Source organism: Episyrphus balteatus, chromosome 1 (assembly GCF_945859705.1).
Source record: "Episyrphus balteatus chromosome 1, idEpiBalt1.1, whole genome shotgun sequence".
NCBI classification, from domain to species: Eukaryota; Metazoa; Arthropoda; class Insecta; order Diptera; family Syrphidae; genus Episyrphus; species Episyrphus balteatus.
The window spans coordinates 65,005,197-65,020,868 of record NC_079134.1 but is presented as its reverse complement, the minus strand read 5'-3'; the positions used below and the strand labels follow the sequence as shown (position 1 = coordinate 65,020,868).

The 15,672-nt window shown below is 29.2% G+C and overlaps 1 protein-coding gene across 7 annotated transcripts; it reads right to left on the bottom strand.

Moving 5' to 3' along the window:
* Window positions 1-3,408: 3,408 nt before the first annotated feature.
* On the bottom strand, window positions 3,409-15,155 carry LOC129907702 (uncharacterized). Of its 7 annotated transcripts, XR_008771127.1 has the most exons (9): window positions 14,378-15,155; window positions 14,206-14,272; window positions 13,998-14,145; window positions 13,801-13,924; window positions 13,581-13,727; window positions 11,462-11,601; window positions 6,278-7,528; window positions 5,211-5,445; window positions 3,409-5,149 (listed from the first exon to the last, which is right to left on the bottom strand). XR_008771127.1 is itself a non-coding variant. In XM_055984030.1 (6 exons), the coding sequence occupies exons 3-5, from the start codon at window positions 7,511-7,513 to the stop codon at window positions 5,350-5,352; spliced, it is 858 nt and encodes a 285-aa protein (XP_055840005.1). In that variant the 5' UTR covers window positions 7,514-7,528; window positions 11,462-11,601; window positions 13,581-13,786; the 3' UTR covers window positions 3,410-5,149; window positions 5,211-5,349. The 7 variants fall into 7 exon arrangements, 4 of the variants coding, with proteins under 4 accessions (XP_055840004.1, XP_055840003.1, XP_055840002.1 ...); XR_008771129.1 differs by lacking the exon at window positions 6,278-7,528; XR_008771128.1 differs by lacking the exon at window positions 13,801-13,924.
* Between the last annotated feature and the right edge of the window lie 517 nt (window positions 15,156-15,672).

Below are 15,672 nucleotides of genomic sequence, written 5' to 3'. Positions count from 1 at the left end.
CTACATCTCAGGACATCTTTGTTTTTTTTTTTCTGAAAAGTAGTATCATTTGTATGAAAAAAAATATTACCAAACCCCGAAAAAAAGGGCAAATTTGAAAAAAACATCAATGCTAGATTTCGTATAACTTTTAAAGTTCAAAAGCTATAGAAACAAAATAAACTGTTTTTCAAAGCCTGAAAATGCATTAACATAACTGTATTTTTTTTTTTAATAAAAAAATTGTATGAGTTTTTGAAACAAAAAATTTGGAAAAACACACACAAATAACCTTAGTTCAACAAAATTCCACAGCTGAATCTAGCGCTAAAGGCCCCAACCCATAGAGTCCGTTGCGTCCGTTCTGTCAATCTATCCGTTGAAGTTGAAGTTTGGGACAGAAAGGGGTGACCCATAGAATACGTCGTACGACGGATTGCTTTTTGTCAGCTCACTTCAAATTCCGAGGTGTGTTCGATATTTTATCGCTGAATGTGCACTAAGGAAGTTCTGATGCAAGAAATTTTTAACTATTATTGTTGTTCTTTTTTTTAATGAAATAAAATGCGTGACTAGATTTCATGTAGGTACTTGCTCTTCAGTTAAAAACAATTTTTTAATAACAGATTTTATCATTTGTAGATATGACTTTGGCATAGTAAAATTGAACTCTACAACAGAATTTTAGTATTTAATTGATATAATTTATTAGATATATCATTAAATGTTACTTTTATTACATTTTCTTCACAAATAAACAATTAAAGTTCACAATTCATGAAATCGGAGAAGAAAAGAACACAGTTCTTAGTTCTGAAATTCCCCGGTGTGCACTCTAAAACAGAAAATTGAACAGATCTATTGTTGACAACCAATGTCAAAGCATACGACGGATGAAAAAGTAGAAAGTTGGGCAACTTCTTCCGTCGAATCCGTCCGTCTCCGTCCGATCCGTCGCTTATGGGTCGCTTCCCATAAAAACGTTTGTATTTTATCGAGCTGTCAGTTGAAAACATCGACGGAACGGACGCAACGGATTCTATGGGTTGGGCCCTTAAATCATTCTCCTTTCGTTTCATTCTCTTTTTTTTTTTTTAATCCGCTCTCATTTTTTCTCACTTTTTTGTTTGACTCTCGTCGCGTCTGATTTGTTTGTCTTATTTTGTTGTCTCATTTTTTTCAATGCTAGACTTTGTGGAGGGTCAGATTTTGTTTGTTGCAGGATATTTGCTTGAATTTTTTTTATAGGTGTCGGTAATTGTATATTTTTCGTTTTTTTTTTTTTAGAAGTAAGTAATGTATTGTTTTTTTGTGCATGGTCATGATTGAAATATTTTTTATCGTGGAGGAACGATTATTATTACTTGTCTATATGATTATAGCTTGCATACATAGATTTGCAAAATAATTTCGACATCATTTTTTTTTTTCAATATTGGTCTATTCTATTATGAAGTCATAAAACACAAATAAATTATATTTTCGAGACATCATCCTGGACGTGTGCCACTTCCAGCGTCCTTGTCCTAGTGGCCGACAGACATCGTGTCGTCGGTCGGCGGCGGTGCGGCGCGGCGGCCATTGGCATACCTACATAGATGTTGTTAAAAAATTGTAAACACTTGTAAATAAAATCTGTGGGTAAACATTGGTTGGGTTAAAAAAAAATATAGCTGTATGTAGGTATACTCCAGTCAAAGCGTCATTTGACCTTGCGCACAGAGACACTGTCAGTTTTTATTGCATGGATCGATATGGGTATATTTAAAAGGCTTAAACCCAATTTCTCACCACCTTTTTAGCGGAGTTATTCACAAAAATGCATTTTTTGGGATATTTTACTTCTAAGCTAATATCTTTGCTCCAGTTTGTCGTAGACCAAAAAATGAACATGCATTCTCTTCCTTATAATATTTTCTATCGTTTTATGTAATTTCATTTTATTTGAGTTAGTAAATACAAAATGGCAGCCATTTAAAGTCAAATTCTTGTTATATTTTATATTTTGTTTTGCTGAATTATGAAATACAACCACAAAATAACAAATTCTTGTTGTTAAAAAACACATTTTTGTCATTATTTCGAAAAAAGCTTATATCATGATTGACATTTTTCTAATTTTTGTAGCCCTATTCATGGTCCTGCATTTTAAAGAAAAAATCAGCTCTTTATCACCAAAGATGACCGAGCAATTGATAAATGAACACATGAAAAACCGGTGCGAAATTACCCAAAAATATCGTTTTTAAGAATAAATCGGCTCCAGAATGTCCTACGGCAAAAAATAAAGCTATTGATTGTTCGTTACAACATCTTCTATCGATTCAGTGCACAATACTTTTGTTGAAACAAAGAAAAAATAAGTAATATTAAGTCAAACGTTTTTTTTGTTTAGCAAACACTTGTTTTATTATTTTATAAACGGTGCAAGTATTTGCTAACAAAATAAAATTTAAAAAAATTTCCCATGTTTATAAGTCCAATAATAGTTCTCAGTGAGAGGGGTTGTTTTCATTGTTTCTTGTTATAAGAGGATTTGTCTCATTTGTTGGTCATTTGGAACTTTTTTAAAAAATTAATTTAAACAGTCGTCGTGAACAGTGGTGTGAAAAAAAAATTCTTGTAGGTTTTGCAAAATTCAATTTTTACTGCTTAATAGTTTTATTTTTATTTATAAAATGTTTAAATTTTAATTTATATTTAATCTTATAGTTCACTGAACCAAAAAGGTACATGGAATTAATGAATATATTCATTCTATTAATGTATCGTTCATTATTATTTGTCCAATGATCCTGTTCATTAAGATAATGAACGGCCGTTCATTAAAATCAATGAACGTTCATTAATTCTATGAACCATACATAATTTCATTCATAAAATTTCGAACTTGAAATTTCGAACATATTTTAATGAACCGTTCATTAAAACAATGAACAGTGTTCATTGATTTAATGAATTCGTTCATAAAAAAAAATAAATGCGTTCATTACATTAATGAACGGATTCATAGAATTAATGAACCGTTCTTAAAAATAAAAATATCCGTTCATAGAATTAATGAACACGTTCATTAAAATAATGAACCGTTCATAAAAATAAAAAAAATCGTGCATAAAATTAATGAATGTGTTCATTAAATTAATGAACGCATTCATTGAATCAATGAACCGTTCATAAAAATAAAAAAAAAACCTGCCTAAAATTAATGAACGCGTTCATAGAATTAATGAACGCATTCATAGAATTAATGAATGCCGTTCATAAAATTAATGAACGCCGTTCATAAAATTAATGAACGCCTTTCATAAAATTAATGAACGCCGTTCATAAAATTAATGAACGCCGTTCATAAAATTAATGAACGCCGTTCATAGAATTAATGAACGCCGTTCATTAAATTAATGAACGCGTTCATAAAATAAAAAAACCCGTTCATAAAATTAATGAACGCGTTCGTAAAATCAATGAACACGTTCGTATTAATTTTACGAACGTGTTCATTAATTTAACGAACGCGTTCATTAATTTTATGAACACAGGCCTACGTTCCGTAACTCTTGCACCGTCATAAGTGCTCGAAAAACATTGTGAATTCGAATGAAATTTTGTACAAATTTCATTTTGATTCAAATTGTTTTTCTACAACTTATTTCCATGCAAGCGTTATAGAACGTAGGCACTGTTTTCAATAAATTTAAAAAGTTAAATTTCGTATAGTCTTATTTCTTTGTCAAAGAATTTTTAATCTCCTGTCAAGAAATTAAAAAAATCAACTGACAAATAAATTAGTCATGGAAGCTTAGCTTTCTAAATTTATTAGGTCGAGATCTGTGAAAAAGAAAGAAAAATTAATGTGAATCGCCGTTTTCAATTTTTACAAACCTGTACATTCGGTTTTTCATCTCTAATCTTCTCCTTTCTGAAATCTTAAAGGTTAAATTAAAGAAATATTTATATTTACATTAACTCTTTTATTGTTCAAATAAACCAAATGAATGGCAGGAAAAATTTTATTACATTATTTTGTAGATTTATCTTCAGATAAGAAAGTGAAACAAATTATAAAAAGTGATATTAAGTGAAATTTGAATCAAAATACATATAAGAATTGAAATTTTATGATCTCATTTAACAAAACATGAGCATTTGTGCATTCATACATTTTTTTATTTAATTTATCTTCATTTAAATTACATTCTAATCAGTCAAATAAATTATAAGGAGTGGAATTAAGTTAAATTATAAGGATTTTATCAAAACATGAGCCTTTGCATACCTATACTTTTTTTTAAATAAATAAAGTGAAACAATCAGTAAAGTAAAGTGAAATTCAGTGAAACTATGAGATCTCATTAAGCAAAACATGAGTCTTTCCGCACAATTTTTTTTTATTACCTTGATGGTATTGCGTTTCTATAAAACCCCAAAAGGAGGAACAAGCGGTTGGGTACTCCAGATTAAATAAATAAAAAATTTTGTAACAGATATCCACTGCTCGGATGAAACTGTTAAACGGAAATTTAACTCCATCAAAATAGAGAAAAATTTCAGAAAAATTCAAGATTGACACACCGTGAACAATAATGAATGGTTGGATATTCTCACCCATTTTGTTGAGGAAGGCAATATGGTCTTCTATAGCTTGAATTGTGTTGCCTATCCAAACGAATGAATTCTGCGAGTCCTTGATGGTATGTCGTATAACGTGTTTTCTACCATCTATGTCTTTTTTTATAACTTTTTGGAAAGGTACAAAGTATCCATGCAGAGCCCAAAGTAATGCCGCATCTTTACAGTCTGAAAAAAAGCCAACCACAGAAATACCAAAATCAGTAAAGCTTTTAACAACAATTTGATACAATAATTATATATTTATACATAGCTATATTAAAATGTATGATAGTGTATTTTTAAGTATAAATTTATATTTACTAATCACTTGGAATAGTAAAAAATAATAATTACAAGTTGTACTTAAAAATATTTAAACTAAGCACGAACTTTCAGATGAATCTGCTGTTTTAATTTTGATTAGAACCTCTCGTATATTCTTTTCCTTGACACGGTTATCAGTAGAGAGAAATTTAAGAAGTTTTTCCCCCAGTGTTTCCCAATTGTTCAAAAATGAGCCGGCATTTGGATACAAATAACTATAGTCTATATCAACCTTTGGAATTTAAAAATTTTAATATTTTTGAACGATGGTGATGAAAGGTTTTAAAACTCACAAAGCGATGGCCAGATGGAAGCTTATACTGAGGCCATTTATTGAGAATCTCAGAGGTGGAAGAAGCGTTTTTTATTTCCAAGAGCCTGTGGTTTATACATGCCTTCCAGCTACGTTCAAACTCCTCACATGACAAGTTATCATTTGGATTTATTCGTTACATTTGTTCTTGAAGAGGATTTAATGTTACAAAACTTAGCGTAAATTTTACCCCTTTTACTTGTTCGATAATATTCCTGCAAAAGTTTAGAAATATTAAGTTAATATTGTTCTAACATAAATTATGTGTATATTTTAAATGCCAATAACAACTTAAATTTTTTTTGGGACTTAGAAAATTTTTCATGAAAAATATTTTTCTTGGGACTTAGAAAATTTTCGATGCCAAAAATAAATTAATTTTATTTTGGGACTTAGAATATTTTTCAATGAAAAATAATTTTCTTGGGACTTAGAAAATTTTCGATGCCAAAAAAAAGTTAATTTTTTTTTTGGGACTTAGAATATTTTTCACTGAAAAATATTTTTCTTGGGACTTGAATATTTTTTGGACTTAGAATATTTTTCAATGAAAAATATTTTTCTTGAGACTTAGAAAATTTTCGATGCCAAAAATAAGTTAATTTTTTTTTGGGACTTAGAATATTTTTCAATGAAAAATATTTTTCTTGAGACTTAGAAAATTTTCGATGCCAAAAATAAGTTAATTTTTTTTTTTGGGACTTAGAATATTTTTCAATGAAAAATATTTTTCTTGAGACTTAGAAAATTTTCGATGCCAAAAATAAGTTAATTTTTTTTTTGGGACTTAGAATATTTTTCAATGAAAAATATTTTTCTTGGGACTTTCGATGCCAAACAAAAGTTAATTTTTTTTTTTTGGGACTTAGAATATTTTTCAATGAAAAAATTTTTTTTTCGGACTTAGAAAATTTTCCATCCCAAAAAACTTAGTTTTTTTTTGACATTTGAAAAAAAATTTCGCATAGAAACATTTTAATTTTTGGGGATTTGGAAAATTTTTTAACCCAAAAAATAAAGCAAAATATAAAGATGTATAATTTTTACCAATTTTTCAGTCGGGAATCTTTCTAAAATCTCCTGTTCAATTTTGTAACTTGAATGTAAATCCAAATGAAGGTTGTTCTGGTCAAAATAAATGGCTATTGCATTGATAAGTTCTTTCCTTTGGTGTTCCTGAAATTTTTTCGACTTCTCATAGCTTTCAGCTAATGCCAAAGTTTTGGGATTGCTGTTCAAAATTTCGCCTAAAGGTATGGAGTTCGGAGAATTTTCTGATCTAGATGATTTTGGCGTGGTCGGTGTCGATACAACCGAGAAAGATGCTTCAGATGAGCATTGTGAGTTTTGAAGCGGCCTAAATGAAGTTTGGTACAATAAAAGCGGCTTTCCAAGCGCGCTTCGCCACTCTTTTAATTTGGCCTCAAACAAAATCAATTTTCCGTACGAAAACGGTTTCATAATTTCTCCCAGGTGGTGGCACTCAATATTTTTCAAAACCTCAATATCTATGTGTTCCTCTGCAAGAGTGAAATTAAATTGTTTATCTTAAGCAAAGTTAGAATTAACTTATAGTTTTATTTCAATAGCTTCGTTTAGCGGTAGGGTGTTATAAAGTGGAAAATCTTTGAAATAAAAAATCTCAATATTCTTTCAGCTTCCTTTATAAAAGCATCTTGAAAGTCATTTGAATTACGATAATGTGTAACATATGATAAGGCAAATTATTGAAGTACCAAAAACAAGAAACCATCATAGTTTTGTTGTGTAAAAGATTAACTAACTCCAAGTTGATTTCATAATTTCTATTCAAAAAACATATTTTTGAAAAGAACCCCACAGAAAAACGATAGCTTTTGACTTGGGTCAAGTTTAAATACCAGTAAATTACTACAACTTACTCATATTTTTTTTTATTGTAAAATAAAATAGAGGTCAAATATTTAAGGTATATTTTGTGGCAAAACCCGTAACCTAATAAAGTTTAAACTTACTCTTGAAATGATCCAAAACTTCCAGGTGGCCCCAATCTTTTAATAAATTTGTGAGTTCATCATCTACTACTCGTATATTAGTCGTTTTTTGGCAGCTTGATAAAATTGAATCCAATTCATATTGTGATGATGGTAACTCTACTGAATTCTTTATAATTTCAATGTTTTCCTCATCCTCACCCTCACCCTCATTCTCATCCTCGTCCTCATCCTGATTTTCATTTTCATCCTCAATCACATACTCATCGAAAACTTCATCTTCAGTAATATTGGTCGGCGGCGTTGCCATTTCCTTAGATTAAACCTACTCCATTGTTTAACAGAATATTTTAAATATGTCAGAGTTTTCACTAGTTGTTATATTTAGTTTTGTATCATTGAAAGTTGAGTTAATATGTATATTTTTGAATCATCTGTTATTAAATACTATATTTGAAAGCTATTTTGAATTATTTATAATTTATATTTGATAAGACAAATTTGATTAATGAAATGGAAAATAATGACTCGTCGATTCATATCTGATAATTAGAAACAAAATATTCCTTAAGTCTTATAACCGTTTTACCTTCAGCAGTTTTTATTAAGGTTATTGGTGGACCAATGAGATCTTTTAAAGATATAATTGAAAATCTCCCTAACTCGTTTTCGTCGATTTCAAAAGATAATAAATGCGGATTGTATTGAATTTTATTAATTTTTTGGCAAAACAAGAAAACTGTTTTTTTTTTCAAAAGAATAATGTCTATTATAACAAACAGTTCTACATCTGATTTAAATTGGGCTACATAAAATTTTATTTGGTATTTGTAGCCTTGGATTTCAGCTTTAGAGTAAAACTCTATGTCCGCTGACGGTACTTTCAAAATATCTGATACAAGATTTCTAAAATTACTTTCTTTTTTATTTGCTTCACAGATAAAAAAAATGCTGTGAAAGTGATCTAGGGTATTAAATAACTTAAATGCTGTTTTTAGCTGATATTTTTTTGCTAGGGTCACACAAATATTTTTACGAGACGTAATAGCATGAGCATAAAGCTTAAATTCTTTATGCTTAGCTTCAAATTTAAAACACCAAAAGTTCCGAATGGGTCCGGATTGTTTCAGAACAGTAGGATAATGAGTTAAATTATGATGTTTTGGTTTCAGAGTGTCATTGAAAAGACGAACATAATCCTTGTTGTGAGTTTCAATTTTTATTTTCAACATTGAGATGATGTCATCGCAAATTTCAAAAGAAAGCAGCATATCAATTATTTCAATTAAGTTGAGCAGAAATTTCCATACCTCGTCATCATGTGGAACTAAATCTCCGATCATTATCTGAATATAAGAAATGAATGTCATCATTTCTCTTGCTGTCATTTTTAAATGTTTATTTTTTAAATTATTAATTTTTATTTCACCTGATATGTTATCAATTTCTATTGGACCGTATTGAAAGGTTTGTTTTCTTAAATTAAAGGTTTCCAAAGTAAAATAAGAAACTTTATAGATAAAATATGTAATAATATTGCAAAGGTCGTAATGACAAACCCCTTCAAATAAGTCGTGCATGAGATCAACGCAATAATTTTCTACTACATGAAACGATGGTATTTTATTAAGTTGTGAATATCTTTGTATGCCAGTTTCAGAAGGATTGTTTAAAAGAACATCATTTTGATAGTTACTACGGTTTCGTAATAGATCGTCTCGTTCAACTGATAGCGTCTGCGCTTCAGATTTTTTGACTTTACAGAACCTACAATAAGAATTAGCTGAAAATGATCTATTGAAATCTAAAATTGTGTTCAAACCCAAATTATCTCCTAACACAATTCCCAAAACAAAATGAACTTTTTTTTATTTTGACCATTAATTGTTATATCAACCCCATCGACTTCAAGACTTTTAAGCTCCTGTATTAAAGTTTGAAAACACTTTTCATTTCCAAACGACTTTAAATCCTTAGATTTTATGATTCCTGCTAAAAAAATATTATCTAACTTTGATTCTTTCCACGGGAGGCAGGGAAAAGAATAGTAAATATTACATATCGAATGAACCCCGGCATGAGAACTTAATGGATTATTGATTTCAAAATCATCGGAGTATAGAAAATAAGGGATAATTATTTTTCCTGGGTACAAACTACTTTTTTGCTTCCAGAGGTCACCTTGAATGAAACTTGAAATTTTGTTTTCTTCACTTAAATTTTGCATATGAAGAATGGTATTTTTGAAAATGTCACCACTCTCAAAAAATTTTTGGAATTGAAACTTTAATGGCATTAAAACACCTTTAGTGTTATCTTCGTCATACGTTAGGTTCCCATCTCGATAAACTGCATTGATCTCATTGTTTACTGAAAATTCGTTTATGCTTTCTAAAAAATTATTATTTTGTAGCCAGTTAAATAGTTTGTATTCAGTATTGCAATAATAAAAAGGGTTGCGACACTTTGATATTAGACTCAAAAATACGTTATGGACTTCTATGTTTTTGTTCGCAAAGTATTCATTTGAAAATGATTTCAGCAATTCAACGATAGGATTCAAAATAAAATTTTGTATACCTTCTTGAATTTCAATAATATTTTTTCTTGAAAAACTGTTATTATTATGTAATTTCAAAACGAACCCAGTCGCAGAAGTAAAAAGTTCATTCAGACTGTTTTCGACATTGAATTTCTTAACTTCTGGAATTTTACTTTCGCAATTGTCCGAGCATTCTTGAAAGCAGTTAAGTGTCGCATTGCTTTCGAAAATTATATTTTGATTTATATTTTCTTGATAAGAGCTACTAGTACCATTTATAGGTTGTGTTGGTTGTGTTAGAAAATGTTTTCTAGTTAAATGTTTTTTAAAACTTCCCAAATTTTGAAAGGACTGCTTGCAATTACTTTCCATACACCTAAAAGTGCTATATGTACTTAGATCATGTCTTTTTTTTAAATGTGCTATAAACGCGTACATAGACGATATATTATCTTTACAGATGAAACAAATCATTTTATGATTAACTCTTATTAACTTTCCCAATGAAACTACTGACGGAGTAGACGAAGTAGCGGATGAGAAAGAAGTCCTAGAAAAAATTTAAAAATAAATTATTGAAGCATTAATGCTTTTAGAGATGGGATTTCAACTTCCTTCAAACACAAACAAAAGATAAAAAAAACTTCACAACAACTTCAAGGAGTTTTCTGTTAGGATTTTTTGTTTATGAAAAATCATATTGAAAAAGTTAATTTATTCAAGTTTAAAACTTCTAAGTCAATTTTTGGTCCGGTTGCGGAAGAGGGTTAATGATTATAATGCAATCAAATTGTAAAATATTAATAAAAATGATTCTAGGCAGTAATTGTAGTTTCATTTCTTTGAAATGAACAGCAAGTTTGTTTTAAGTCTATACAAATTTTGAGAATGTCGTTTAATACATTCTTCAGGGAAGGTATCGATATATATATATATATACATATATATGTATATATTTATAAGATAAAATGAATGCAATATAAATTATAAAAAGTAGATGCATACATATATATATAGGATAAAATGAATGCAATATAAATCATAAAAAGTAGGTACATACCAGGAATTATTTTAGCAAGATTGATAAAAGATAAAAACGAAGTTCAAATACTTTATTAGGTTTTTTTTTTAATATTTTATGAAAATTCATATTGAAAAAGTTAATTTATTCAAGTTTAAAACATCTAAATCAATTTTTGGCCTGTTTGCGGTAGAGTGTCAATGATAATATGCAAGTTTATTTCAAAATACTAATGAAAATGATTGTAGAAGGCAATCCTAGTTTCATTTTTTCTCAATTTAGTAAATCAAACTCTATAAATTATCAAAACCAACGCTGAAAATTGCCTAAAAAAGTCATTCTATTCAAATTTTATTAATACTCTACTGCATACGCTGCTATCAGAAGAGAAAAATAAACTAAAAACGAAGTTCAAATACATTATTAGGATTTTTTTAAGATATTTTATGAAAATTCATATTGAAAAAGTTTATTTATTCAAGTTTAAAACTTCTAAGTCAATTTTTGGTCCGGTTGCGGAAGAGGGTTAATGATTATAATGCAATCAAATTTTAAAATATTAATAAAAATGATTCTAGGCAGTAATTGTAGTTCCATTTCTTTGAAATGAACAGCATGTTTGTTTTAAGTTTATACAAATTTATTATAAAGTAAATAAAATAAAATAAGTAAATAAATAAAAAGTAAGTACATACCAGAAATTATTTTAGCAAGATTGGTGGCGGCTGGCGGGAGCAACGTGGTGGCTGGATGGAACGTGGTGTGGCAAATGACGACAACGACAGCGGAGGCAGACAATATGTGGCGGCAGCGTGGTGGTGGCAACGTGATGGCACTACATATAAATACATATATTAATACATACGTATATATTTATAAGATAAAGTGATCAATAAAAATTATAAAAGTTATTCTATTCAAATTGTATTAATACTCTACAGCACACGCTGCTTTGAGAAGAGAAAAATAAACTAAAAACGAAGTTCAAATAATTTATTATGATTTTTTTAAGATATTTTATGAAAATTCATATTGAAAAAGTTTATTTATTCAAGTTTAAAACATCTAAATCAACTTTTGGCCTGTTTGCGGAAGAGTGTTAATGATAATATGCAAGTTGATTTCGAAATGCTAATGAAAATGATTTTAGATGGCAATCCTAGTTTCATTTTTTTTCAATTTAGTATATCAAACTCTATAAATGATCAAAACCAACGCTTAAAAGTGGCTAAAAAAGTCATTCTATTCGAATTTTATTGATACTCTACCGCATACGCTGCTTTCAGAAAAGAAAAATAAGCTAAAAACGAAGTTCAAATAATTTTTTAGGATTTTTTTAAAATATTTTATGAAAAATCATATTGAAAAAGTTAATTTTTTCAAGTTCAAAACATCTAAATCAACTTTTGGCCTGTTTGTGGTAGAGTGTCAATGATAATATGCAAGTTTATTTCAAAATACTAATGAAAATGATTGTAGATGGCAATCCTAGTTTCATTTTTTTCAATTTAGTATATCAAACTCTATAAATGATCAAAACCAACGCTTAAAAGTGGCGAAAAAAGTCATTCTATTCAAATTTTATTGATACTCTACCGCATACGCTGCTTTCAGAAAAGAAAAATAAACTAAAAACGAAGTTCAAATAATTTTTTAGGATTTTTTTTAAATATTTTATGAAAAATCAAACCGAAAAAGTTTATTTATTCAACTTTAATACATCTAAATCAACTTTTGGCCTGTTTGCGGTAGAGTGTCAATGATAATATGCAAGTTTATTTCAAAATACTAATGAAAATGATTGTCGATGGTAATCCTAGTTTCATTTTTCCTCAGTTTAGTATATCAAACTCTATAAGCGATCAAAACCAACGCTTAAAAGTGACTAAAAAAGTCATTCTATTCAAATTTTATTGATACTCTACCACATACGCTGCTTTCAGAAAAGAAAAATAAACTAAAAACGAAGTTCAAATCATTTTTTAGGATTTTTTTTAAATATTTTATGAAAAATCAAACCGAAAAAGTTTATTTATTCAACTTTAATACATCTAAATCAACTTTTGGCCTGTTTGCGGTAGAGTGTCAATGATAATATGCAAGTTTATTTCAAAATACTAATGAAAATGATTGTAGATGGTAATCCTAGTTTCATTTTTCCTCAATTTAGTATATCGAACTCTATAAACGATCAAAACCAACGCTTAAAAGTACATAAAAAGTGCATAAAAAGTCATTCTATTCAAATTTTATTGATACTCTACCGCATACGCTGCTTTCAGAAAAGAAAAATAAACTAAAAACGAAGTTCAAATAATTTTTTAGGATTTTATTTAAATATTTTATGAAAAATCATATTGAAAAAGTTAATTTATTCAAGTTTAGAATATCTGAATCAATTTTTGGCCTGTTTGCGGTAGAGTGTTAATGATTATAATGCAATCAAATTTTAAAATATTAATAAAAATGATTCTAGGCAGTAATTGTAGTTCTATTTCTTTTAAATGAACAGCAAGTTTGTTTTAAGTTTATACAAATTTTGAGAATGTCGTTTAACCCTTTGCTTCCTAGTGGTTTCAGCATGAAACCACGTATTAATTACTTTGTTAGTTTTTTTTTAATAAAAAATGGACTTCTCTATACAATGTTATTACTAGTACAATCATTATTTTTTCATATTAGTGTTTAATTAGAAAATATCAAAACTTTTTTTCAAGATATTTGTATTTTTTTCCGGGAGCAAAGGGTTTAATACATTCTTCTGGTAAGGTATCGATATATATATAATATAAATCATAAAAAGTAGGTACATACCAGGAATTATTTTAGCAAGATTGGTGGCGGCTGGCGGGAGCAACGTGGTGGCTGGATAGAACGTTTTGTGGCAAATGACGACGACAGCGGAGGCAGACAATAATGTGGCGGATGTGGCGGCAGCGTGGTGGTGGCAACGTGATGGCACTACATAAAAATATATATATACATACGTATAAGATAAAATGATCAATAAAAATTATAAAAAGTAGATACATACCAGGAATTATTTTAGCGTGATGATGGTGGTGGCTGGCGGGAACAACGTGGTGTGGCAAATGACGACAACGACAGCGGAGGCAGACAATATGTGGCGGCAGCGTGGTGGTGGCAACGTGATGGCACTACATAAAAATATATATATACATACGTATAAGATAAAATGATCAATAAAAATTATAAAAAGTAGGTACATACCAGAAATTATTTTAGCAAGATTGGTGGCGGCTGGCGGGAACAACGTGGTGGCTGGATGGAACGTGGTGTGGCAAATGACGACAACGACAGCGGAGGCAGACAATATGTGGCGGCAGCGTGGTGGTGGCAACGTGGTGTAAGAAGAGCACTACATATATATAAATATATTAATACAATTATAACACATTTTAGGGATGAAAACACTTACCTAAAATTTTTGATGCATGAAACGACGTGATGGCGGGCGGCGGCAAATGGGAAATCGAACAAATCTCCTGTATATATGATAAAAAACAAATTATTTATTAAAATAAATGTGTACTTTTAATAATTAAATACTTTTAAATAATAAATACTACGTAATCTAATAAAATACTTACTTTTTATTTTTCTCCGCTGAATAGCTCCTCTTATCGATCAGTATCAGACGACATTCACACTGTAACTGAATGGCTTGGGTTGGCTTGGGGACGCCGGCTACATCATTTAACGAAAAAAATTCTTTCGTTCTACGTATCAACAAGTAGTGTTCCCACTTTATTTTACGCGTTCTTTAAAATTTAAGTGTGAACTATGTGCAAAGAGCACAGTTAATACACAAAAGGTAATATCTTGTAAATATATGTTTTCAAAAATCGAATATCATAGATATTGTAAGAATATTGACAATCTCAGCAAAAAAAAATAACTTAAAATTTTCTTTCATGTTGAAAGCACACACAACAGATGAAACGACACCAAAAAATAAGTACTAAAGGGGTTTTCACATTCAACAACATTTACATCTCCTTGTGTCGTTAACTACTGTTCACATTGATACGAACGGTTGTTCAACCGAGATAAATGTTTGTGTGAGCAAGAAAACTTTGAAAATGAGAACAAAACACAAAACTACTTAATATGTACAAACACAAAAAAATACACAAGGTAATAAGCCCCGTCTTATTTGATTCCCCAACTCGGTTAAAAAAAATGATATTTCGACACCTGTCAAATGTGGTCTCAAAACATTTTATTCTCATATTCATAAAAAGGGTTATTTTGAAACCTGCAAACTGAATAAAATTATTACTTAAGTAAAAAGTTAAATTATATGAAAATCTTGTTCATAATTTGATACACTTTTTAAAAGTGTGATCACTGCAACATGCAAGTTGCCCTTCGTTAAATTTTAATGAACGGTTCATTAAATCTATGAACACGTTCATTAAATCTATGAACACGTTCCTAAATCTATGAACACACTCATAAAATTCATGAATACGCTCACTTCCACAATAAATGTATTCGTAAAATGATATGAAAACCTTCTCCATAATTTGATACACTTTTTAAAAGTGTGATTACTGAAAAATGCAAGTTGCCCTTCGTTAAGTTTTGATTAACTATACATTGAATTAATGAACGGTTCATTAAATCAATGAACACGTTCATTAAATTCATGAACACGCTCACTTCGACTTAACGAATAATTGAAATAATGAATGGTTCATTAAAATAATGAATGGTTTATTAAGTTTTGGCGCCTTTTTAATAAGAAGAAAAATAGATTTATTTTATTTTCGTCATATCTTTTCTATTTTTGCTTTTATTGACAAATTGTCAGATAATAGCTGTAGATCTTCTAATTTCCGACAGAATATATTAAATAAGTTTTTTTGATTTTCGCTTTCGT